Here is a 26,817-nt window from a genome sequence, read left to right on the forward strand (position 1 = left end):
CTTGTGGTAGTTTGAAATAGCAGTTTCAACTGTACGTATTTTTCCCCATGCAAATTACTGTTATGCTTCTATTATCTTACATGTTTCTCTTTTGGTATTTATAATTCATTCAGAATCATTGTGCAGAATAAGAATATAATAAAATACATAACTAAAGATTCTTACGGTGAAAAGATGCTTTTGAGCATCCTTCCATTTTTAGATAGTTTTCACTTAAATTAATAAGCATGATGCAGCAGTTTTTAAGAAATGAGTCTCCATTTCTGCGTAAGCTATCCCATTTCTGACAGTACTCAGAAGATAATGCTTCTTTTTCCTTTATAGTTTTTTGTGGGTTGTGGCAGGTTGTTACCTTATTTAACAACACTAATTGGCAATTATGTTGTGAAGCAATGCAATCACAGGTTGAAAAACCAGATGACTGCGCTGCTTACCAACAACAGTTCCAGTTGCTGTAGCTAAGCACAGATCACATAGGCCAGGGGTCGGCAACCTTAAACACTCAAAGAGCCACTTGGACCCATTTCCCAGAGGAAAAAAAACACTGGGAGCTGCAAAACCCACGCCCGTGTGCGCACACGCTCATGCACGCAAGCGGGGAAGCTTGATTGAAGAGTTTAATTAAAAAGAAATAGAGGATGCCGTGCATGAGTTCTCTTTCTTTCTCTCCCTCCCTTCCTCTCTCTCTCCCTCTCTTCGATCTTCTGCTCACCTGGCAAGCTAGCTTCACGCTGTTCTCAGACAAGCTGGCACATATTCTTATTGGGCTGGCTCTCCTTCCCTGCTTTCTACTGCTTCCTGTGGAGATGCAGCAAAGGCAGGAGCCCCGCCCAATAAGCTTGTCAGCTTCTTGGAGAACAGCGTGAGGCCACTCTCTTTTTTACACACACACACACACACACACACACACACACAGAGAGAGAGAGAGAGAGAGAGAGAGAGAGAGACAGAGACAGAGACAGAGAGAGACAGAGAGAGAGAGAGAGAAGGGAAGCACAAGTGCCTCTCTGTCTCTCTCTCTCTCTCTCTGCAAATTGTGGAGGACGACTGGGAGCCGCAGGAGAAGGCTGAAAGAGCCGCATGTGGCTCCAGAGCCGCAGGTTGCCAACCCGTGACATAGGCCATTAAGCAAGATCCTCGTGTGGTTGGAATATCTGACTTCCTGTCAGATTCCCTTTTGACTTCGCTTGTGGGAAGCTGGCAGAGAAGGTTGCAAATCACAGTCTTGTGACTGTGGGATATTACAATGTTATAAACATGATGTTCGGTTGTAATTACCACTCTGTCAGCACCATAGTAGGTTTGAACAGTTGCTGAATGAGTGGTTATTAAACAAGGACCACCTATATGCTGATCATATCTTCTCTTATGTTTGGCATGGTTTTTCAGGCTAACCGTGATGCTGTATTGAGCAGAATACCAGAACACAAAAACGATCGTATCATCAGTTTGCAAAGTGCATCTGTAGTGTACGATTTGCTTACTATTGCCTTGGGAAGACGAGGTCAATATGAAATGCTCTCGGAGGTAAGCTGTAAAATAAGGCCTGGACCTTGATGCATGCTGCATGGCTTGTATACACATATAACTGGAAGCTCTTCCTTTATGTCTGTCAGCTACCTTGCCCCCTGTTTTTATTTTATTCTTTTGAAATATTTTTTTAAAAATTCAAAGCATGTATAGGAACCAATCAATCAGAATAGAGTTGGAAGGGACCTTGGAAGTCCTCTAGTTCAACCCCCTGCTCAAGCAGGAGACCCTATATCATTTTCAGACAAGTGACTGTCCAGTCACTTGTCTCTAGCATAATCTATAGTAGTGGCTGTGGTTTTCTCACAGGCTGGGAAAAATAATGTGGTGGACAGATGCCAGCCAGGGCTTTGTGTGGATGTGTATTTCCCTATCTAAAAAACCCAAAAGTAAATTGAGCTGGTAGAGAACATTTTGGAAAGCCAGAATGGCTGATGAAGAACAACCGTTTTACTTTGTCTACTAATAAATGGATATTTCACTTGGTCAGACTCAGGCCCACTATGGAAACCCTGGTAATTGGCATGATGAGAATTGTGCATCCAACCTTATCCTACTTAATCTCTTGGCAGCTTTAAAGACCATCCGTCATGGTATCCTTTTGGATTGACTCATGGGATTGAGGATGTTCACCTCGTTTCTCCAGTGTTGATTCCAGTTGAGGTGATTGGGGAAGAGAAGTTGGCCCCTACTATGTGGGATGCTGCAGTATTCAGTGCTCCCTCTTTTCCTATTTAACAGCTGAGTGAGCTCATCCATTGCTAAATGGATATATCGCTGACCCTGGTGAATTAACTGATGTGGTGAACATCTTATCCTGGTATCTGTGAGGGTCTAGATGAGGAACAACAGGCTTCAGAATAACACTGGCTAGACTGAGTGACTTTGAGTGTTGGGAATTACTGGTTCTAGGACTATGCCATCTTTGGTGCTGGACAGGATTGCTCTACCCCAGACAGACTTGGTGCACAATGTGGGGGTCCTCCTAGACTTGCAGATCCTGCTTGAAAAAAAGGTAGCAGTTATGGCTAGAAGGACCTTTGCACAGCTGTGTGTTGTACTCTGCCTACTCATTTCTAGGTCTGGAGCCTTCACTCATAGTCAGTCACTCATGACATAGTCACCCCTAAATTGGACTACTGTAATGTGTTCTACATGGGACTGCCCTTGAAAAGTATCCAGAAACTTCAACTAATGCAGAATGTAGCAGTGTGGGGAATTATGTGTAATCCCAAAACAGTATTTGTCACATCTCTGTTCTAAGAGCTGGCTGCTAATTTGATTCTGGGTCCAATTCAAGGTGCTGGTTTTAACCTTTAAAGCCCTTTATGGCATAGGGCCAGGTTATCTAAGGGACCACTTCTCTCTGATTATATCATACACACACATCCTGGAGAGAAGACATGTTATGGGTACCATCTGCTGGGGACCTACATTTGGTGGGTCCCAGGAGGTAGGCCTTCTCTGTCATGGCACCCACCTTATGAAATATTTTCCTGCCTGAAGTCAGGTAAGCTCCATTTCTGTTAATGTTCTGGAAATCCCTGAAAACCTGATTATGTCGTCCGGTTTGGAATCCCTGGAAACTGGTTATCATTCTAAGATGATTCCATTATCGTGGCTGATACAGTTACTCTTTCTGCACCATGTAGTTTGTACATATTTTAATTTTCAATAGTATTTTAATATGATTGTTTTATATTTTTATTAATGGTTTTTTATATTTTTATTTGATTTGATTGCTATATGATGCGCAGAGTTGCTTCTTATAAGGTGGGCAACCATAGAAATTTGATAAATAGATTTTTGTGTGGTGCTCATATCATGGTTTTAAAATTTTAAATGTGCCCATTCTGGACTTAAGCAATATTCCTGTTGAATAATAAATAAAAAAGAAACCATCCATTCAGTATACCATTTAACAGATTATCTGTTGTTCAGCTAGATGTTCACTGATATTGATGGATATAAAAGAAACATAATCTGATAGAACTTAGTATGATATGAATGCAAAGGATTGAATGTAATTTATGTCATACATAGCTAAAGGGTTGTCACTGGAAAAGTAGTATTTTATTTATTTTATTTTAAAGACTTTTTACAATGATGCTGAGAATCTCACAAGGACAACAGTAAAACATAAAAGAATCATAAAACCATGCTTTTATTAACATGCTTGAATGATTGAATACAGTAAAATCTCTTCTCAAAGAGTTAAAGGAAAACATAAATCTGATTTGCAAGTCTAAACTGTTTGGAATAGATTCTCTCATTCTCTCTGTGTGTGTGTGTGTGTGTGTGTGTGTGTGTGTGTGTGTGTTTGTGTTTGTGTTTGTGTGTTGCTAAATGAGATATAGCTCTTTAGATAAATGTCTCATTTTCCCCACATTTCCCTTTTTTTTCCTTTCAGCTTTGAATTGTCATCTAATTTCTTAATGTTGATGTACATAATAAAGATTTGCTTTCTTACTGAATCATCACTCTCATTCTCAAAGGATGTTAAATTTAGCACAGGTATGACTTATGAGGTTCATTTAAAGAAAGGAAGAAAAGTGGGATAGAGGTTTGCCACTATACTTACTCCCAAATCAGAATATCTGAAAAAGGATGTGGGCACATAAATACTTCTTCATTTTTTGGGGGGGGGGAATTATCTGGGGAAGAGTGGTTGATGCAGCCTCAAATAGGCTTTCACCCAGAATGTGGGGAGATAAAGTAGAAATTGTGAGGAGTTTATGGATCTCTACTCAAAGGGTCCCAGAAGGCCAACCCATCATTTCCAAAGCATAGTAGTATTCCCTGTTATATCTGTACATGTAGCCCTCAACTTACAAGCATTCATTTAGTGAAAAAAGTGGCATGATCATTTTTGACACTTACGACTGTTGCAGCATCCCTGTGGTCATGTGATCAAAATTCAGATGCTTGGCAACTGGCATGTATTTATGAAGGTTGCAATATTCCAGTATCATGTGATCACCTTTTGCAACGTTCTGACAAAGTCAATAGGGAAGCCAGATTCACTTAACAACCACATTACTAACTTAACAACTGTTGTGATTCACTTAACTATGCAGGAAAGGTAAAATGGAACAAAATTGGACTCAGTTGTGTTCATGTACTGAAGTTTCTCTTCACCATCACAAGCTGGAAGATTAGTTCTGCTTATATAGCTATGTACTATTCATACTATATCTTTTTGGTTAAAAGTGGTGAAAAGCTGAAACTGACATACAATGTGAAAACTAAAAGGTGGATGTAATCTTGAATTTTTTAGACAATATACAGGTAAGCCTCGATGTACAATTGTAATTGAGTTTGGCAATTATAGTCATAAATTGTGACTGTTGTAAATCGGGTCATCATATGACCAGACCCGATTTTATAATCTGTTTTGCAGCAGTCATAAAGCAAACACTGCACTTATTAAGCAAATCCATTATTCACTATAGGTTTTTTTTTCCCCTGGCAACCAAAGTCGTAAAAAGCTCATAAATTGTGATCATATGACTGCAGGACACTGCCAAGGGCTGTAAATGAAGGCTGGTTGCCAAGTGCCCAAAATGCAGCCATGTGACCAAGGGGGCGCCTGGACATTGTAACTTTGGACCTAGGTCGTAAGTAGCTTTTGAGGGGTCCTCCATCATACCATTGAATAGTTACTAAGTAATGGGTCATAGGTTGAGGATTACGTGTAATACAATCAGAACTTTTTGATTAGTTACCTGACCAGTCTCTTCCTATAAATTGACTGAGCTGTATTCCTTCTGTTCCTAACTAGAGTAAGCAAAAAGTAGAATTCAGTGATAAAAAAAAATCTCAAGCGTAACAGTAAAATAATAGATAAAATGGATTCTGTAATCTGGGTTTGTTGGGTAAGCTATGATTCACAACCATGGTATCCACAAACTAATATTTATGCTGTGCCCTTGTTTTTGTATCTTTGATTCAAAAGCAATCATGGAGCCAATTCTTTAGGGGGAAGGTTTTTTTTCTTGTTTTTCTTATATAAGAGCAGAACTTGGTGCTGTTTGCCTAATAAAGAACCCCGTCTTTTAAAAAAAATATTGTTGTGAGAGCAGTTTTATAAAAGCTGGAAATCCTGAATGTAATGAGGTTTATTTCAGAGTTAGTAACTGCACAATTGCCTTAAGAAATGTAGAAATACCTCGGGGACCACCTGCTGCCGGCTTCAACTCCCCTCCGCCCTGTGCGTTCCCACAGAGAGGGCCTCCTCAGGGTGCCTCCGGTCAGGGAATGCCGACTGGCGGCCCCCAGGGGGAGAGCCTTCTCTGTGGGTGGCCCGGCTTTGTGGAACCAACTGCCGGTGGAGCTCCGGACGGCATCGGACCTCCGAACTTTCCGTCGTGGTCTGAAGACCCATTTGTTTGAATTGGCCGGTCTGGCCTGATGGGGAGCTGGGTTTTAAATTGTCATTTTAGATTGTATTATTGTTTTTTAATTGGGCACTGATTTAATCTTGGTTTTAACTTTTGTATTGTATTGTATTTTTATTTATATGCCCTGTGAACCGCCCTGAGTCCCCAGGGAGAAGGGCGGTATATAAATTAAATAAAACATAAACATAAACATAAACATAAAAGTAAAATTTTAAATTTTATAAAATAGTAATACTGTACACAGTATACATACTGTGGACACTGAAATTCTGTGTGCTGGTCACAGAATATTCCAGTATTCCCAGCATTTTTCTTCTGGAATACACCAATCCAACCATTCTAGATGGGGCTCTTATTTTACATGCGTTCATAATGTTTTAAATGTGGACTGTGAGAAATATGCTTCCAGTCAGAAGTCTTTAGAAAGGGTAATGGGGCCTCTATGTGGTAAATATATTTCTCTTTAAGAACTATCAATTCTTTGTTGCTTTTACTGCTACCAACTGGAAACTAAATTCTGTGCCTACCCTGGAAGTAAGCATTATGCATATTCATCGGAATTAGTTTTGAAAAGGAAATGAAAAATATAACTGTAGTAGTCATTTTTGCTTCATAACTTTTTTCCTGGATAGCTGAGTCATGCTTCTCTGCTTCCTATTCTTTCTATTTTTCATGGCTTCTCTTTCTTTGAAAGAGCCTCCTTGCTCTTCCAAGTTCTCTTTCCTTCATTTCTTTCATGATGAAATTTAATTTATGTATGAATTCTAAAAATAATCCATTGAATTTGTATGGTAAATTACTTTCCTACTGAAAGACAGATAATTGAATACAGAAATAGAATTTAGATGCTTATTTAATTAAATTTAGGCACTGCCTGGCTCCAACTAACTATGGGTGGCTCACAATATGTTACCATAAAATAGTTGCTGCCAAATGTGGACTAGCACATGCATTTGTCAGGAATTTGGAGAAGTCAACTAGCATTGAATTTAAAAATGCTATCCAATCAAAATGTTTGAGGTGCTTGTTAGGGAATCATTGTATTTGTTATCATTCCCTGCTTTGTTTTGTACAAAAAATATCTTTAGAAGATGACCTCATTTCTCACTTTCTTACCTTTGTGACCTGACACTTGTGTTGAAACTCTTTTTTATATGTATTTCATGAATATTTCCTTTATGTTAACTGTCTTATAGGTTCCATAGAATAGGTTTATATATTGCCTCCCTGTTTGCTGTTGATTCAGAAGTTTAGTTAATTTCAGCATGAAATTCCACTATGGAGTAACATAAATAGTATTCTATGAGTTGAGAGAAAGACAGGGACAGAGAAAATGGAGTTTGTCAAAAGGCTGAACAAACTTCCTAAAGACAAAAGATAAGTTTTATAGTATATGCCCCTGCTTTTCTATTCTGCTTACATTACACTCACAATAAAATAATGCAGGCTTTCATTCTTACTTGCATACAACAACAACAACAACAACAACAACAGCAAAGTCTTCAGTCATTTGCATGATCATTTTTGACACTTACGACTGTTGCAGCATCCCTGTGGCCATGTGATCAAAATTCATGTACCCTGGCATGATATTTATATTCTGTAACAAAAGTACAGTGCCTTGCAAGCATTGTTTTGTTTGCCAGTATGTGAAATTACCAGCTAATATAGTCAGTGTAGAAAGAATCAGTAATGTTAGTTTAAATAATGTATACTATTAATGATCTGTATTCTCAATTTTATTGCAGTGTTTGGAACGGGCTATGAAATTTGCCTTTGAAGAATTCCATCTTTGGTATCAGTTTGCACTTTCCTTAATGGCAGCTGGAAAAGTAAGCTTCTTTGCAAATTTTGTTTTATTATTGGCTGCTAATGGCAACAAAGTAGGCTATAATCCTGCATACACTCTTTGTGTTATATAAGCTTTCATTTTCATAACTGTGTACCGAAAGGCAGCTGTATCTCTGTTTATCCTTTGAGCCAACAAACTGTAAACATCTACTGGTTAGAGTAGAAAAATAGATATAACACACATTTCTTTGGGTTTCTTTTTCTCCTTCTTTGAAATAGCAACAGTACTTAGACTCATATACCTTTTCATAGTGCTTTACAGCCCTCTCTAAGCAGTTTACAGAGTCAGCCTATTGCCCCCAACAATCTGGGTCCTCATTTTACTGACCTTGGAAGGATGGAAGGCTGAGTCAACCTTGAGCCGCTCAGGATTGAACTCCTGGCAGTGAGCCGTGAGTTAGCCTGCAGTGCTGCATTCCAACCACTGTGCCACGATGACTCTTATATTGTGTTTCATTGCTTCTAAATACAGATAGTCCTAAAATTATGACCAATGGCTCAGAAAGGGAACTTTAAATTTTTACATTTAATCTGTGAAGCACTTCTGACCATTGTAAGACATTCTCCATTCATTTCTCCGTGTTTAATAAACATTCTATATACCAAGACATCACTCACTGCAATTTTTTGCCCCGTATTTATAAATTGCAACCATTCATTCCATTTCTCTTCTCAGAAACAAACTTCTTGATCTGTATATAGTGTTTAGATATATACTCATCATTGCATCATATACTCTTAACATTCACTGCAGATCATTTGGGTTGTCAGCTTAATCCAGCATTAAAAATCAAGAAGATATCAGACATCATCGTCTTATGCCTTCCTCAATGCTGGGGCATTTCTTAAACATTATATTTATTTGTATACATGCTTTATTGTCTGACATACTGTCCTTATTCAATAGCAATCTTCATATTTATGTAAAATAGTGCATAATTCAAATGTGTTATAAGCTTTTTTCTAAATGAACATAATATACTTTTTCATATTCATATGTATCTCAGTGGCCTAATGAAGAGCAAAGGTCTTCCTTCTCTTTGCCTATCCAGAAGCTTCCCTGCACATCAGAAATTTTGTATATTTTTATCTCTCAAGCCCTTTCATTTAGAATTTTGTCAAACACCATACTAAACGCATTCTCCTCCAATTTTGCAACTCTTGCTCTCTTTCCTTGGTATAAGGCAGTGGTCGGCAACCGGAAAAAGGAAAAGAGCCACTCAGAACCGGTTCCATCACACAAACAAAAAAGTGGGAGCCGCAAAAAGTGCGCGCACGTGCGTCCACTCACGCGCATGTGCAAAAAACATTTTGCGCATGCACAAAATGGGAGGCACCTGCGCGGCGATGGGTCTCCCCTTTGGAGAGCTGCGCGCCGTCCCGTTCAGAGACCTGCCGCGTTCGTCAAACATGGACGAACACGGCAGCTGTGCAAACGGAATGGCGGCGGTTTGGAGAGTGCGCGTGCACCTCTCCCAAGCCGCCGCCGTCTGGAGACCTGCCGCGTTCATCAAACATGGATGAATGCGGCAGCTGTGCAAACGAGATGGCGGCGGTTTGGTGAGTGCGTGCGCACCTCTCCCAAGCCGCCGCCGTCCGTTGGCAGGTCTCCGGACGGCGGCGGCTTGGGAGAGGTGCGCACGCACTCTCCAAACCGCCGCCATCCCGTTTGCACAGCTGCCGCATTCATCCATGTTTGACGAACGCGGCAGGTCTCCGGACGGGACGGCGGCGGCTTGGAGAGGTGCTATAAGGGAACAATTTTTCTTTTCAGTTATCAGACACAAATACAGTTCCCATACTTATGCTCACATTAATCACATCTGTACTTTACTGTTTCTCACGTTACGCCAGGGGTGTGAAACTGCCGGCCCGCAGGCCGGACACGTCACCAGGAAACCGCACCCACCCCATTGCCGGCAATGGAGAGAAAGCTCCAATATGTCACGTGACGTCGCGAGTTTGACATGTCTGCATTACACCATCTACAATTGCTTCCTTAAAATGTTTCACTCTTGTCACATCATTTATAACTTGCTTTTCATCAGCTTTCATTAACGCTAACAATTACAGCATTCATGTCATTTCTACTCTTTGCCATATCTATACATTTCTAAATTCCTCCTACCAGAATTCCTTCAGTTCCATGCTAAATCATTTTATCATTTTTATTTTTTACTGTACAGGATAATCCTTATTTACTCTTTTTCATTTGCTTTCCAAACATTTTTTTTAAATTTTCATTAGAATCAGCCTAAACTCTTGGCATTTTTATATGCTACCCCATGTTGCTTTATCTAAAAATCTGATAAGTAGCTGCTGGACATAAATCAAAATCAAACCAATTCCTTCTTGAATAAAATGCATTCTTTTTTTTCATTATATCTTGGAATGGTTTAAACTAGCAAATTGAAATAGCAGATTTTGTTACCTCTAACTGTCTTATTTTCTAACACCCTTTTATATAGTCTGCTCGAGCTGTGAAGGTCTTAAAAGAATGTATTCGGTTAAAGCCAGATGATCCTACAATTCCACTTCTTGCTGCTAAATTATGTATGGGAACCCTTCATTGGGTAAGTTTTTTTTGTTAGCCATCTGAAAAATGAAGAATTAAGTATTTAAGGATGTATGTATATATCCTACTTTGTTTTTTTGTTCTTTTAAATTCTGCATTCTTCTACTAAATACATTAGTTTTAGTAAATATTTTTGCTGGTCAGTGTATTATATCTTCAAAACCATGTGTGGCTGAAAAGAATATGCTTTCTAACAAAAGTTTTAAAGCTTAAGACTCCAGACCATTTTGATACCTGTTTCTATGTTCAGAACTCTATGGCTCAGTTTCAAACATGATTAATATTATGGTTCACACTTCCATGAGGTTTTGTAATTATACTTCATAAAGAGTTCTAACCTGGTTTATAAATGCTGCATCTTTGGAATACATATTTGTTCTCAGATATGTGTAATAACAGAAAGTGAGTAACTTAGCTATGAAAAGAAAACCTGGAATTGATTATTTTAATCTGATATGTTACCTTAGATTTAAAGGTAACATTTTAGTTCCTCTGTTTAGTCAGTTGATTATAGTTATCTGTACTGTCATGCCTTGATTGGCGTACCAAAATTAATTATCTCTTTTAATGGGGGATAGGATTAATGTTTTTTTTATTTCAAACAAAAAGTCTATCAATTCATTGAAATTTTAGAATATTTGTAGTTCTGGGATCCATACCACTATAGCATCTGATTAAAGATCTCTATAGATCCTGGAATGATTTTAATTTAATCTCTTGTGGATATTGAAATGTCCTGTCACTGCATGTATGATCTTGTAAACCTTGGAAAGATATTTGCAAGGATATATCTGCATTTCAAGATAACTAATTAATACTGGGTGTCATGTCCAGCTTGTTTGATTTGTATAACTGCCCATCTCATGTAAGCATTTCTGGAAATTTTAAAAATAGTCAAAAAGCAATAAACAAATAGAAAGAGACTGAAACAAATATCAGTAAAATATTAAAACAAAAAATTATAATCAGCTTTAATCAAGGAAAGTACTACAGCTTGCAGGTGACTCATAAATTTTGTTGTCACTGGAGCTTTACTTTAAAGCTGAAATTTAATTAATCATATTAATTACGTCAGGGAACCCTTTCTCAAAAACATTAATGTGGCTGATATAAAATTATCAAAATAAAATGAATTTTACTCAGAGGGAGAATCAAGGAGGAACAATGCATATGAGCATTGTATAAATCAGAGACATTGCCCTATATGGGTTAAATAGGTAAAATAAAAATGTGATAGTTCTGTTAGCAATCACTGTATTGTATTTAGTGCATTGAAGGGTTAATGTTAGAATGATTCCATTCCTCCTGTGGAGGAAAGCAGTAACTATGGATTCTGTTTTCATAACCCTGAAGTCACAGTTCAATCTAATTCCTAATAAGTGTAGAGCCCATCAGACGGAAGAACAATGAGTTGAAAGACATAGGAAATCTAGGTTGAGAATGATGGTCTTAGGGCTAGTTGCTGCCAAGCAAATTGGTAACAAGTGCCTGATGAAACTGGGAGGCATTCAGTCAACAGACACATCAAAGTTCACATAGAAACGTAATCTACTTCCTACATACAAAATTGTTAACTGGAGTCTTACAATTCATTCATACTCTTTACTTGGATATCTTGATTCCTATTGTACTTGGGCAAATTTTTACCCAGTCCCTTTAAGAAAGTATTGCCTTTTGGGCTCTTGACGTTTGGACTGATTTAGTTCATTCTTTTGTGGGGATTGACTTGAGTGTTCTGAGCCATCTGAGCACTTTCTCCCTCTATGAGTCTTCATGATAGGATATTGAGATGATGCCATCCAGAAATGTGTAGGAACATTGAAATTGTTCCCACATTTCTTGCCATCAACGTGGTCCATTCTTCAACTTTTGAAATTTTGCATGTACAAGAAAAGAAATGGTGTGAAAAGTTGATAACAGTGTTTATTTCTATACTCTTTCAAATTTCCGATGCTACCTTTGGCACTTGTGATAGGGTTTGGGGATCTTGATTTTAAATTAGAATAATTTGAATTCTAGTAGATCTTGGTCAACCTGATTTAAACAATGAACTCCAAATTAGTGAATTCTGCCACTTTTCCTATGAAAATCTGTTTTTAGTTAGAAGAAGCAGAAAGATTTGCCCGAATGGTGGTTGATGTGGGGGACAAAACATCAGAATTCAAAGCCAAAGGTTTTTTAGCCCTAGGATTGACCTACAGCCTACAAGCTACAGATGGTAAGTAAATTCCACATATCTGTTTATGAGATTATTAAAATTGGTTTTATATTTAAATATCACTAATTAAATGTCTATTTAAGTATCACTAATGAATTATGTCTTTAGCTTCTTTGAGAGGAATGCAAGAAGTCCTGCAGCGAAAGGCTCTTCTAGCATTTCAAAGGTTAGTGGATGGTAAACTTTTTGCTAAGCTGTAGATAATGAAAACTGTATTTTTGAAAAGAATATGTTTATAAATGATTATATAAGATGGATTAATCTCTAGAAGTAGAGAGCATATTGTATTAACATTTGATTCATCAAGTAGAGCGGGCAAATCCAATCTGATTCCAACGGATTACCTCTTATTTCATTAAAGATATTTTTGTTATCAGCTAATAGAAAATAACATTTGCTCAACCTTTGTTTAAAATGCAATTCTTGTATCTGAGATTTTTTTCATTTTTTAAAAAACATAGCTCTTGAGTAGCACAGTGGAGAATTAGTAGAATATATGCTTTTATTTTTACTGTTCTTAGTAATACTAGTGAGAATAGTAATCTGAACAAAAATGTGATAATTCTGTTAAAAATTGTATTTCCTGCAATAAAGGTTAAGGTTAGAATCAGGTAAATGTTTTAAGCTATAAACAGTTACAAAAGTATTCCTAATGGGGAATACCACTTATTTGCAAGATGCACAGTACCACATTTTAATCAACATTTAAGAGTTTTAAATATGTTTCTTATGATATTAAGGTGAGACTTATTCAGCAAAAGTTTTTCTTTCATTATTTCCTCGATGTTCCATACAAAGTTTTAAAAGGTGACTGTCTGTAACATGTCAGTCTATTGGAAGTGAGTAATGGGAGAGGGGATAGTTACCCGTAAGATGTAGGCTTGGTCCCACTATTCTTCCCATTTAAACTCAGTATCCATATAGTTAGTCTTCAGATTACAATGGCAGTTGGGACTGGGAGATGACTAATCTTTGTTTTACACCCCCAATTGGGACAGAATTTCTGTTGCAAAGAAAGATGGTTTTTAAGTGAGTTGAACCCTTTTGCCACAGTTGTTAAGCAAATACTGTGGTCATTAAGTATATACATCTTTGGCTTTGGTTGATGGGAAGCAAGCTAGAACTCTTTAAGTTCAGAAAAGCTTTTGCCCAAATACACACCCACTGCTGATGAATATCAGTACAGATTATTTTTGTTATAAGAGTTCTGAGGGAGAGCTGGTATTAACTCATTGCATTATAGAATTAATTATATAATTAATTATATAAAACATTATATTAGCAATGTTCTTATATAATTAATTCTAAAATATAGAATTCCTTATAGACAGTTTTTAACTTTGTCTTTACAAAAGTAAAGAGGTTAGGAGAAAATCCTTTGAAACTTGAATCATGAACTTGTATCAGTACAGACTGTATCATGTATGCCCATCTTCCTATAACTATATCATTGCAGTCATCTGACAAAAATGTCAGCAACCATTTATGCAAGTAATATTTAATCTGGATTATTTCTGAGACTTTAAACTGATGATGACATAATACTGGGTAGCTGCCAGATGGTAATCACCCTTCTTTCGTTGCTAGATTTAGTTAGATTTCTGAAACAGTAATCTATAAAAGAAAATCTCTGTATTATGTTATTAATTCTGTGAGCAGTCTGTTTATCAGATTTTTAATTCACTCTGAAAAATCTGAATAAAATATTAAAACGCCCCTTATTACTTAATTATGAAACATAAGAATCCCTCTGACACTGAAGAATATTAGACATTTATTTGTTTGTATCCAATCATTTCTCAACATATCACATTACAACTGAAGATAGTTTTCCAGGACGCAATACGAATGATCTATATAAATATAATAACAATAAATGTAATATATTTTAATTATTTTCAGGGCACATACTTTGTCTCCAACTGATCATCTGGCAGCCTTTTATTTAGCTTTACAGTTTGCTATTTCTCGACAGGTAGGTTTAAAAATCAATAGATTTACTAGCATTGATTGGCATTAAATAAAATTGTTAATTGAAGTACTTTTAATATTCACTGTGTTCTTTTTTCCAAATGAAAATTTATACATTGATTTATACATTTCAGAATGTACAAAATATCAGGGATGTTTTATTGATCACTTTTGTATGCCTACATTCCTTCTTGCTTATTTAATGTGTTAGCACTAATAACTTATTATATTGCATATAGGATTCAATTTTCAAGATTTTCATTTTATTTTTATATATTACATAAAATTTATTTTCAAGTAAACCTTTTAGAACGACTAGCAATTCAAAAGTAGAAAATCTTCAGTTCATGCATTTTTTTTTCTTCAACCTTTAACACCCCATCCCAAAATAATGACATTTGCGTGTTGCTTAGTCTTTATTAAGACTATTTTCCATAATAGTAGTAGTAGTAGTAGTAGTAATAATAATAATAATAATAATAATAATAATAATAATAATAATAATAATAATAATAATAGAGTTGGGACCTTGGAGGTCTTCTAGTCCAACCCCCTGCTGAGGCAGGAAACCCTATACCATTTCAGACAAATGGTTGTCCAGTAGTACTAGAACACGAGAAGGGCTCATGCCAAATGCAATCTTGAGAAAATAAACAATTAAAAATTTAAAAATTGCAGAATTTTGAAACCTGAAACATGTAGATTTCATATATTGAAGTAATACTGATCTACCTTGAATTTGCAAGGGTAAGGGAAAGTTTATTTTACTAAGCTGATTTTAGCAAGGATACACACATACTTCTTATAGCTAATGGATAACAAAATCATTAGCATCTATAAATATGATCTACGGTCAAATGTTTCCTCTCACAGTTACATTTTTAAATTTGTATTTGGGATTACTTTCCATTCCTTCTTGCTATTGTTATCCACTTGTGTAACAGAATTACTCTAGAAAATATGTGTTGTGATGATAATTCCTCTCAGTTTTTGTTTTAACTAGATACCAGAAGCTTTGGGTTACGTTCGTCAGGCTCTGCAGCTTCAAGGTGATGATGCTAATTCTTTACATCTCCTTGCCCTCTTGCTGTCAGCTCAGAAACACTACCATGATGCTCTGAATATCATTGACATGGCCCTGAGTGAATACCCAGAAAATTTCATGTGAGTAATTATTGCTGCTTTTATACATGCTCAGCACACTGAACTAATCCAGCTGTGGTGTTGGGAGAGGTTATACATTTGTTTTTCACTTTTCCAGATGGTATCCTATAATTTTCACACTTCATGAGTAAGAATGTGATACTCTTGTTTCCCAGCTTTTTCTTTGTTTTGTATATACCACATAGTTGTCTTTCTACACGTTACCTTTTTATGTTATTTAGACATACTGAAATAAACGTCTAAATGCAATTGCTTTATAATAGAAATAAATGCAATTCTATTTCTTCTTGTTCTGCCTTTTCATGCGTTTACTTTAAAGCAGTGTCATTTTCATTGGAAGTACAAAATAATGGACCTGTATAAAAGTATAAAGAAGCTTTAACATTTGTTTTCTCTTAGATTATTGTTTTCAAAAGTCAAATTGGAATCACTCTGCAGGGGCCCTGATGAGGCACTCCTTACTTGTAAACATATGTTGCAGATCTGGAAATCTTGTTACAATCTTACTAATCCCAGGTAAGAATTATAGATTCAGTAATGTGAATTATGGATCATTTGATAAACAAAATAATACATAGTTTTAAAAATTATAAACTGTAGTTTATTATTGAGATGTTCAATCATTCCACTTTTTCAGTATTGATTTTATTTTAACATATGGTACATATGAGTGGCTTAGGATTGCTTTCTTCATTTTAATTGGACAAACCTGAATCATTGAGCTAGATTAATATTTTAAAACATTTATTTTTGTAAATGTTTGTTTTTAGTGATAAAGATAAGCATTGTTAGAATATCTATAAAGAATCTTGAGGAAAAATTTAAGAGAGATTCCCTTTCTCCATCTTACCGGCTAAAAATTATGGGAATTATAATGCCACCACATTTGGGGCATCCAGTTGGGGAATACTAGATTAAGATATACTGTAGCAGATTTATCCACAGGCATAAGTAAATTTACTATACGCTATAACTGCCCATCAAGGTAACAATAGTGGAAGCTCGGTGCAATTACAGAGATTACTCAATACATTAAGGACGATCTTCTTGTAAAGATTGATAGATTCAGATGGATTCCTGGCTGCTTTGCAGATTTTACTGGCAATTGATAGGCAGGTCGGCTGAGGTTTTTATGAATCTCTGGAATTCAGAGATGAATCAGGCTATAGATTAGAGCCCTACTGTGAATTCTTGGTTTACTGAGGAACTTCTGGCAATGAAAAGGGAGATTCAGTGACACTTGGAGAATAGAGGTCACTAGTATTAATAGAAGGGACTGCAATAGCTGTGGTTAATGCCTATGTACCTAATTTAGATTCTCCTATTATGTTTTGAGAACATTTTAAATATTAGAATGGGTGTATTTATAATAAAAGTGGTAATAGATTTCAATGAAATACTGTATCCTGAACTTAATAGAAATACACCATCATGGGAAAAAAGCCTATCGTTAGTGAGGGAAATTTATATGGAAGAATAGGATTTTATAGATACTAAGAAATGAGTGGAATAAAGAATTAGATGCTCCTATCTTGTCTAGACAATGGGAAAGTAACTTAATTTCTATACCAAGAGTGTTAATGGACCTTAAACCTCAACTTACACACAAAAGATAATAACTTAGAATTTATTGGAGTCCTCTATATTTAATGTAAAAGATCTGTCTAAGACAGCATTCTGTTGGAGCTGTAATAAGGATAATATTTTATTAAAACACATGTTTTCACCATGTCCTATACTTACCGTATTTTTCGGACCATAAGACGCACTTTTTTTCCCAAAAGTGGGGGGGGAAACAAGGGTGCGTCTTATGGTCCGAAGGTGATCCGTATGGCCAGCCCCAACCTCTCCAAGTGGAGCACGTGCTGAGAAACGCCGATCTCACGCTCCTGCACTCTCCCTCGCTCGGTTTCAACTTCCCTTGCTACAAGAGAAAGCAGGCTGAAACAGAGTGAGGGAGATTGCCAGGAATGTGAATCGGCTGATCTCGCGCTGCTGCAATCTGCCTCGTTTCAGCCTGCTTTCTCTTGTAGCAAGGGAAGCTGAAACCGAGCGAGGGAGTTTGCAGGAGCGCGAGATCAGCCGATTCGCATTTCTGGCAATCTCCCTCACTCCGTTTTCAGCTTGCTTTCTGCAAGAGAAAGCCGGGCTGCAGGGCTGCCTCCGTGGGTACTGCTCTAATGCAGAGAGGGAAGGACAAAGAGGGAGGGAAGGAAGGAAGGAAGGAAGGAAGGAAGGAAGGAAGGAAGGAAGGAAGGAAGGGACGGACAATGGGAGAGGGAGGGAGAGAAAGAGAGAGAGAGAGAAAGAGAGGGAAAGAGAGAGAAGGAGAAAGAATTTTTTTTCTTGTCTTCCTGCTCTAAAAACTGGGTGCGTCTTATGGTCCGGTGCGTCTTATGGTCCGAAAAAAACGGTAATTTTGGGAGAAAGTAGTGAATTATGACTGTGTGACAAACATTTAAAATTTTGAAGAATGATATTCTCTTCAATTACATACCTATTACATGGAATATGATAATTGGACAACATATCTGGATTATCTTTGCCCTTACTATATCCAAAAGACTGATATTTCAACAATGGAAAGATAAACATATGGCACCATTCGTTCAATAGATTGATTATGCTTACCACCTATGAGCAGATTGCCTGTAGAACTAGTTGAAATTTGTAAATTGATCAACATGACAATCCCATAAAACTTGCATTACACCAGACATGTCAAATTCGCAATGTCACGCAATGTATCGGGACGGTTTTGCCATTGCCAACAATGGGGTGGGTGCGGGTTCCAGATGACGCATCCGGCCTGCGGACCAACAGTTTGATCCCCCTGCATTACACAATAAAAGACTTCCTCATTAATGGATCATCAGTCATGTTTTAAAAATAGAAAACCAAGTCAATATCATTTACTAAATGCTTTGTGCACTAGAGCAGCTAAGTTGTTACTAAGAGTAACTGAGCTAGCCTTCTTGCGGGGACATACTGTAGGTATGAAAACGAAGATTTGCCCAGAACAAACTCCATTTTATACTGTAGGGAACTCAGTTGTGGATGGCATCAGACAGTAAAAATTATTTATATAACAACAGCCTTCTTATTTTATTGTAACCATTTTATATACCATGTTTCCCCAAATATAAGACCCACCGTGAAAATAAGCCCTAGCCTGACTTTTGAGGGTGGGCCTAATATAAGCCCTACCCAAAAATAAGTCTGGGGTGGGCATGGGCCCACAAGTAGCGGTAAAACATGCAGAGGCAGAGGCAGGGGGAAGCAGGTGATCCGGATATGCCGTGCACTTTTCGTCCAGAGGATGAGATGGAACCTTTGCTTGCTAATGGGGCACTTGGAAACCAAGGGATTCACTCCGTTTCCAACCGCCCCATTTGAAACTGACAAAGCTTCCAGTCTCCGTCATTTCTCCATCCAGGCAAAAAGTGTTTGGGCGCCCCATAGGTGCCCAAACACTTTTCGCCCAGAGGGATACTGGAAGTTTCATCTGCTTGCAAATGGGGCTGTTGGAAATGGAGTGGATGCCTTGATTTTCAAGGGTCCCACTTGCGAGCACACGAAGCTTCCAGTCTCCCTCTGGGTGAAAAGTGTTTGGGCACCTCTAGGACACTTGGGGCAGTTCCCACCTGCCTCGACTTCTGGCAGTGGCATGGCACGGCAGGCTATGCAACCTATGGCCACGAGCAGCCACGGAAGCGGGCCGAACGTAAGATCTACTGCCTCTTTTGGAAGCAAAAAAAATATAAGACTGGGTCTTACTTTTAGGAAAACACGGTACCAGGTCTACATACTCAGAATGGGCTTTGTTTGAAACAGGTCTAACATATGTTTCTGGGTAATAATATCTCTTCCTTCTTATCACTCATGTAAGGAGTATCAAATTAGAAGAAATAAGGCAAACAGATCTCCCTGCACCATGCTGCCAAGTATCCAAAAGAGAGGAATAACTTTTTAATTTCATTATTTTCATTATTAATATTGGGCACATGTAACAAGCTAATTAATGCTGCAGTTTCTAGGAAATGTGTGCTGATTAATGAAATATTTATTGCTTGATGAAAGGTTCTCTCCTGTTTCCTGTGGATTATTGTAATTGCATCATTCGTTGGACATGGAATTAGGTGTCCAGCAATTCTACTACAGTGTCTCGGAGAGTGTTTTATACCATTTTTATAGCAGCTGAACAAAGAAAGGAAGTAGTTTTATTCTCTACGTAGAAGATGTTACTTGAAAATGGATTTAGAAGTTTCACCAAGAGGAAATTGCCAGGATGAAAAATCAGGATGCCCTTTTAAGTTTAAAGAAGGCATGAAGAAACCAGAATTTGTCCTAATTTTAATCATTTGTTAGTAGCATTGTTGCTGCATTTGCAGCACTAAGTAGCCGTGCTTTCCTATAGAAAAATGTGTTAGAGAGTGTGTGTTAACAGTCAAATAAAAACAGTGCATTTTATAATGGCTGAATTTCAACTACTTCAGAAGTCTCAGAAGCTGAAAGGTAATTATGTAAAAGACAATGTAGTTTCAAATTCTTTCCAAGCAGCATAGCTACACATACACATATACACGTACACAGAGGTATGATGTCTAGACATCGCCATTCTCTTGTAGTGATTTAAAGTGCACTATTTCCTACAGTGATTCTGGACGTGGCAGCAGTTTATTGGATAGAGCCATTGCTGACAGGCGACAGCTTAACACAATCACTCTCCCAGATTTCAGTGATCCTGAAACAGGTGAATATTAATTCTGTTGTAATCAAAATGTCAGACACATTATGTGTTTTCTATTATATATCTTTTCAAGGTAGGATGTAAACAGTTACATAGTAAATTGAGTTTTTGACATATATTCTTAGAAGAAACAATCTATTTGAGTGTATCAGTTTATTTGTTCATCACTTTTAAAGTCCCATTTAAATCTCTTTAGGTTATCTGGATGATAAATTTCATTTTGAAGCAAAATTGTTGCTATAAAGTCATTTAATTTCAGAGTCTGTCAGCAGAGGCTTGGTAGGATGCAAAACTGAAATACTGTCGTTATTAAATGCCTCTTGGCCAAATCCAATGGAACAGTTTCTGTATTCCAGATAGGGATTTTGGCAGGATTACACTTCCAAGTTTCATTCTTCTTATAACCCTAACCCTATGTATACTATTTTATTTGCTCTTGCAGCTCTCCATTCTTTGAAGATTTTATTTTTTCATATTGTTTGTGTTTGGCTAGCAAAATATTCCAAAGAATTTGTTCTTTCGATGTAATAATTTATTTGCCTTAGGTTTAGGAATTAATCTCTCTACCCATATAAATATAAATGATTGAAATAGTAATATTAGAAGGAATAGAAGATGAACCTTTAGATTTCAAAAATAAAATTACTTTCTGTATTTCTTTGAATACATAAACACACACACACACACACACACACACACACACACACATCCATACATATTGTTCTTGACTTATCACTGCACTTGAGATCATATTTCTGGTCATAATTTGATATAATCCAAAATTGAGGTACTCTCATGATTGAACCTAATTTTATCATATTTTTTTGCAGCGGTGATTAATTGAATGACCACAGTCATTAAGCAAACACTGTAGTCATAAGTGTGAACCCATTCTTCTGAATGGGCTGTGTGTGTGTGTGTGTGTGTGTCTGTCTGTCTGTCTGTCTGCCTATCTATCTATCTATCTATCTATCTATCTATCTATCTATCTATCTATCTATCTATCTCCGCCCATCTTACCTTAGAGAAACTGACCAAAAAAAAAAAATCACAATCACCTGGCTGTAATTGTTCGTAAAAGCAAGACACTGAGCATCTGAAATGCAGAGCACAGAGGATTAGAAGTAGGTGGCAGTTTTATGCTGGTTCACTGTGTAATCTGGGATCCTCCTAGATTCGTGACTCCTTGTAAATCAGGTGACAGTCGTGGCCTTTGCATAGCTTTGTATTGTGCTTCACTTGTACTCATTCCCAGATCAGAAGCTCTGCTCAGAGTCACTCATGCTTTAGTCATGTCCTGATTGAGCTTCATAATACTGTCCAAGTAGGGCTGTCCTTAAGGAGTATCCAGAAGCTTCAGCTGTTGCAGAATGCAATGCGCCAGGTAATTATGTGCCTTTCCCAAAAAAGCATATAGTATACTTCTGCTTCCAGGCTGCATTAGTTGCCAGTTTACTTCTGGTCTAATTCTCACCTTTAAAGCCCTTCTTGATGTGGAACCAGGTTATCTCAGGGACGGCCTGTGTCCGATTACATGTGCTCTTGCCATCAGATTTAATAAAGTAGATATGCTGTGGGTTTGTCTGCTAGGGATCTTTGCTTGGTGGCTCCCTGATGCCAGACCTCCTCCATGGTGCCTGCCTTATGGATCATTCTTCTCCCCCCGCCCTTGATGTCGAGTTAGCTTCATCCCCATTGATATTCAGGAGGTCCCTTAAGACCTGGCTTTGTTACCAGACCTCAGGGAATTGGTGAAAACGTAAGATGGCTTCTTCACTGTAGCTGCATTGTTTGTTTGTTTATTATTATTTTAATGTCTGCTTTAAATTTTAACAATGACTGGTTTTTACATATTTATTGTCTTTAAGTCATTGTTGTATGTCACCCAGAATCACTTTTTATGAGTTGGGAAACTACAAATTTGAATGACTGCTACACAGGCAGACTGATAAAATAACTACTAGTGCTCTGTATCTATGTGATAACCACGTGTTCTACTCTCTATTTCATTGAGGTGGTTTGAATGTTGTCATGTATTAGATTTTCAATGTCCATGTCTCAAGAAAATTTAGTAACTAACTTAGGAAGTCAGGGATATTAACACCAATCTTTGTAAATGCTGTGACATACACACAGATGTATAGAAGATAAGCCTTGAAGTAAGACACTTCATTACCTTTTTATACTAAATTTTGTATCAAAAATATTTGAACTATTAGGCTATGTATAAATATTGTTACAAGATGGTTCAAAATATGTATTTTTTGTTTCACAAGTTAATTCTAAATTGTTAGAGTAAAATATAGAATGTTGCATATTTGGGTAAGTTTTATTTTGAAAGTTTGATTTCTGAGGGACTTGATGCAGGATCATACAAAAAGCCTTTATATACAGTATGCCCCTGTGTGCATGTGCGTCTTCAAAATTGTTCCAGTGAATTTTTAATCTCTTACAGGAGATTCAAATTTTATCTAATAATAGCATTCATTTTATTAGTACAAGGATCTTTAATCCCTTGTAGAATGGTAAAAAATTTCATATTTTGAGAACATATTGTGGATATTCCTATAAAGTGATTCCTGTTGTTGTTTCTCATTATCTTTAGCCCTCATTCCTTCAGGCTATTTCTTACTATATTTGTTTATTGAGGATTTTTTCCTGAAATGATGGGCATACTTCCAAGCTGCCTATTGGTTTGCAATCTCTTTTGCTTATTTTTGAATAAACCTTTTTCAACACATTGGGAGCCTAAAGGCACTCTTACTTTGTTTTGCAGCATGTCTGCTGCAAATTTGTTTTTTTTAATAAAATCCCATGTGAGGTAGGGAGCTGGGTTGGCACCAGTTGGAATATCTATAAACTCTGTAGATTATAGAAGGACACAGCTTGATTCAGTTTATCTAGGTAATTAAACTGATTAACATTTATATTTTATTATGTACAGTAAAATTACTGGAATGGTAGTATTTCACAGACAGTTGTTGCATTAAGTAATAAAAGGTGGCTGCAAATAATGGTGATGTTAGTCTATAGCAGGGCTTTTCAACCAGTGGGTACTTTGACACCTGGCAGGTTTTATGCGAAGTGGTAGCGGTGTGGAGAGGAATGAATTGAAGCAGCGGCAGCACCGCACAAGACCGAGGGAGAGACAGCTGGAGCTGCAGGGCTGTCAGGGCTCTGCAGAGGCACCAGGATCAGCACTGGGCTCAGCTGATCGGCGCTTCCAGGAGAGGAAAGGATATAAAAGGTGGTGGCTTTGACGGGAAAGGGGCAGCGAAGGGCTGCCCCACCCCACCCCCTGGGTGCGCGAAGAGGTGGCGAGCGCCCAGCATCACTACTGACCATTTCTGCTGACCGCCGTCACCCCTTCCTGAGCATGGAGGAAGGAAAGAGAAGCAGGGGAGGAAGGAAGGAGGGAGCTGGGAAAGAGACTGCCTTCTGAGTGCTTTGCAGGTTCATTTTTTTAAGCTGCCAGAGGGTCCAGGCAGGAGGCTTCCCATTTTGACCCCTCCCCCCCTGCCGTTGACTCTGCCTGAAGGGCCTCTGCGTGGCTCTCAGCTCACCTCTCCCAGACCCACGCATGTGTTTGTGTGGGGGGGGGGCTCACCTTTTGCAGCCCATGCTGTGACATTGAGGAGGAAAAGAACGGGAGAGGTAAGAGAAGCTGTGAAGGGAGCTTCTTGCAGCCTTCCATGGGGCTGGGGGCGGAACCTGAGGGGCACAGGGCATAATGCCATTGGTGGCACCTTGAGGACTTCAAAAAAACAGCTTTCATTACTTCACAGCCTACCATCGCAGAAGGTCTCTGTTGAGGGTGCGGGGCTGCAAGGGGTGAGAGACACACATACACACCCCACCTGCTCGCACACACACAAACATGTGCATGGGTCTGGGAGACGTGAGGTGAGCTGAGCCACGCAGAGGCAGTGACAGGGTAGGGGAAGCTTTTGCCCACCACTGCCTGCCTGTTGCCACCTCTGCCTGGAGCCTCTGGTAGTTTTTTTTTAAAAAGCAGGGGAGGGAGGGAGGAAGGAAGGAAGGAAGGAAGGAAGGAGTCAGGGAAGGAGGGAAGTTGGTTGGAAAGGCAACTTGGTTGGAAATGCCCCAGTTCAAAGGAGGGCTGTTGGGGCTGAGCAAAGCCTAGGATCGCCAGGAGCAGCTACAGCTGATCGGTGCTTATGCAGGGCTATGGGGGCTGGGCAGAAGCCCAGGATTGGCACACACTTCTGCAGGGTTGCAGGGGCGAGACAGAAGCCCCAGGATCGGCACTTCCGGTGCACACAGAAGAGAAAAGGAGTGGGGGAGATGAGAGGCTATAAAAGGAGGTTTGGGCAGGAGAGGGGGAGGAAAAAAAAGAATGGGGGAAAGAGAAGGGTATTGCAAAAATTAGACAGAGAAGTGCAGCCTTGAGAGGAATCAGCTGGAGGTGCACGGAAGAGAAAAGGGGGAAGGAAGAGAGGAGAGGCTATAAAAGACGGGAAGAGGAGAGAGGATATAAAAGAAGGAGGGGAGAGAGGATATAAAAGAACAGAGAGAAGAGGATATAAGAAGGGGGGAAGAGACGATATAAAAGGGGGGAGAGAAGAGACGATATAATGGGGAGAGAGAAGAGGATATAAAAGGGGCGAGAGAAATTTGTTAAATGGGTTTTGCTCCATTTTATGACTTTTCTTGCCACAGTTGTCAAGTCAATCACTGCAGTTGTTAAATTAGTAACATGGTTGTTAAGTGAATCTGGTTTCCCCACTGACTTTGCTTGTCAGAAGGTTGTAAAAGGCGATCACATGACCCTGGAACAATGTGACCATCGTAAATATGAATCGGTTGCCAACCATCCGAATTTAAATCACATGACCCTGGGGATGCTGCAGTGGTCATAAGTGTGAAAAATGGTCATAAGTCACTTTTTTCAGTGCTGTTGTAACTTCGAACAGTCACTAAGCGAACTGTTGTAAGCCGAGAACTACTTGTACTTTATCACTTTTTTCCTTTTCGGCGGGGGTGTCATCAAGTTTTTGACCCCTTGCTAGGCGACTGGTGGTACTTGAATATTGCCATATTCTAAAAGGTACAATCAGTGAAAAGGTTGAAAAGCCCTGGTCTAGAGCAGTGTTTTTCAACCACTGTTCCGCGGCACACTAGTGTGCCGCGAGATGTTGCCTGGTGTGCCGTGGGAAAAATTGAAAAGTAATTATAAAATACTTTCTTTGTGTTTATTTGATTCCTGTTCAAGAGAATTACTTTATATATAGTCAATATAGGCACAGAGTTAAATTTTTTAACATTTTCTAATGGTGGAGTGCCTCGTGATTTTTTTCATGAAACAAGTGTGCCTTTGCCCAAAAAAGGTTGAAAAACCCTGGTCTAGAGCATCTGCAAATTACCATTAGACGGGGCGGATCTTGGTGGTGTGTACTTTAATGAATCCAGATTTTTTCATCCATTCATATATTAACTATGAAAAGTTCCCCACATACTTTTGCAGCATAAGGTTTGGATACTTTGTTCTCAGTGGATGTGGTCTCTTTATTAGTAACTTTCGTTGCTATTATTATTTTTGTACTGTAACCTGGCATGTTTATACCACTTCTGTATTTTAACTCTTACAAGAAGAAGGAAGTATAAAATGCTAAGAGACCTGAATGAATTGTCTGGCATATAAGCCTCTGTTAATAAATAAATACTGGCACAAATAAATTGGGGAAGATGTTGAACCATAACATCTGAATTAAAAGAAAATGTTAGGGTTGCTTAAAGATAATAGCATTGTCTGGTTTATTTAGACAAAATGAGGCAATTGCTTGACTGCTTTTTTGTTGTTGCTGCTGTTGCTGGGCAGAATCAAAGGATTAAAACAGAAAAACTAGTTTAGGTTGATATTGTGCAGAATCACAAATGGGTTTTTGAGAAAAATTTAGTGAAATAAATGGAATATCAACAAAAATGCTTTACTGGCTGATATAGTATTATCTTGTTCTTTAGTAGAGTTATGAAATAGTTTTATTATGTTTGCTGTCAGTGAAATATAATAGTAATTTTAAAAACCTTTCAGACAGTTATCCAGCGAGAAAAGAGATGTATTAACTTCTAGAATGAAAGTGTACTTCTATCTCACATTAAATAGCATAGCTAAGTAGTATTTTCACTAGCATTTGTCTTGCTAGAGTAAATTGATTTGGTTTTTTCCCCTTGCTTGCTCCCATTAAAACATAGTTTTAATTTTATCTCTGACTTGCCATAATTCTGTAACAGTAGTACTGTCTGTGTAGAAATGTTTCCATCTCCATTTAATAATAGCTAAATAGGCCTATACATTTTTTTTTCTTTCCTGGCCTCCATTAAATTATCCATTCATATT

General features: G+C 38.0%; 1 protein-coding gene across 6 annotated transcripts in view; it reads left to right on the top strand.

Annotated features, from left to right (window-relative positions):
- Window positions 1-26,817, top strand: part of TTC7B (tetratricopeptide repeat domain 7B) — a 137,127-nt gene that overhangs the window by 42,212 nt on the left and 68,098 nt on the right. For all 6 annotated transcript variants that reach the window (XR_014490910.1, XM_083350211.1, XM_083350207.1 and 3 more), the window contains exons 9-17: window positions 1,390-1,527; window positions 7,679-7,762; window positions 10,250-10,354; window positions 12,457-12,574; window positions 12,683-12,740; window positions 14,477-14,549; window positions 15,549-15,709; window positions 16,109-16,225; window positions 20,365-20,462. Coding sequence is in view for 5 of the 6 variants with exons in the window: in XM_083350211.1 (XP_083206337.1) it covers window positions 1,390-1,527; window positions 7,679-7,762; window positions 10,250-10,354; window positions 12,457-12,574; window positions 12,683-12,740; window positions 14,477-14,549; window positions 15,549-15,709; window positions 16,109-16,225; window positions 20,365-20,462 (952 nt within the window). In the remaining variant the exon portion in view is untranslated. The remainder of the gene's footprint in view (window positions 1-1,389; window positions 1,528-7,678; window positions 7,763-10,249; window positions 10,355-12,456; window positions 12,575-12,682; window positions 12,741-14,476; window positions 14,550-15,548; window positions 15,710-16,108; window positions 16,226-20,364; window positions 20,463-26,817) is intronic.

This window comes from Vipera ursinii (genome assembly GCF_947247035.1).
Source record: "Vipera ursinii genome assembly, chromosome: 1".
Taxonomy (NCBI): domain Eukaryota; kingdom Metazoa; phylum Chordata; class Lepidosauria; order Squamata; family Viperidae; genus Vipera; species Vipera ursinii.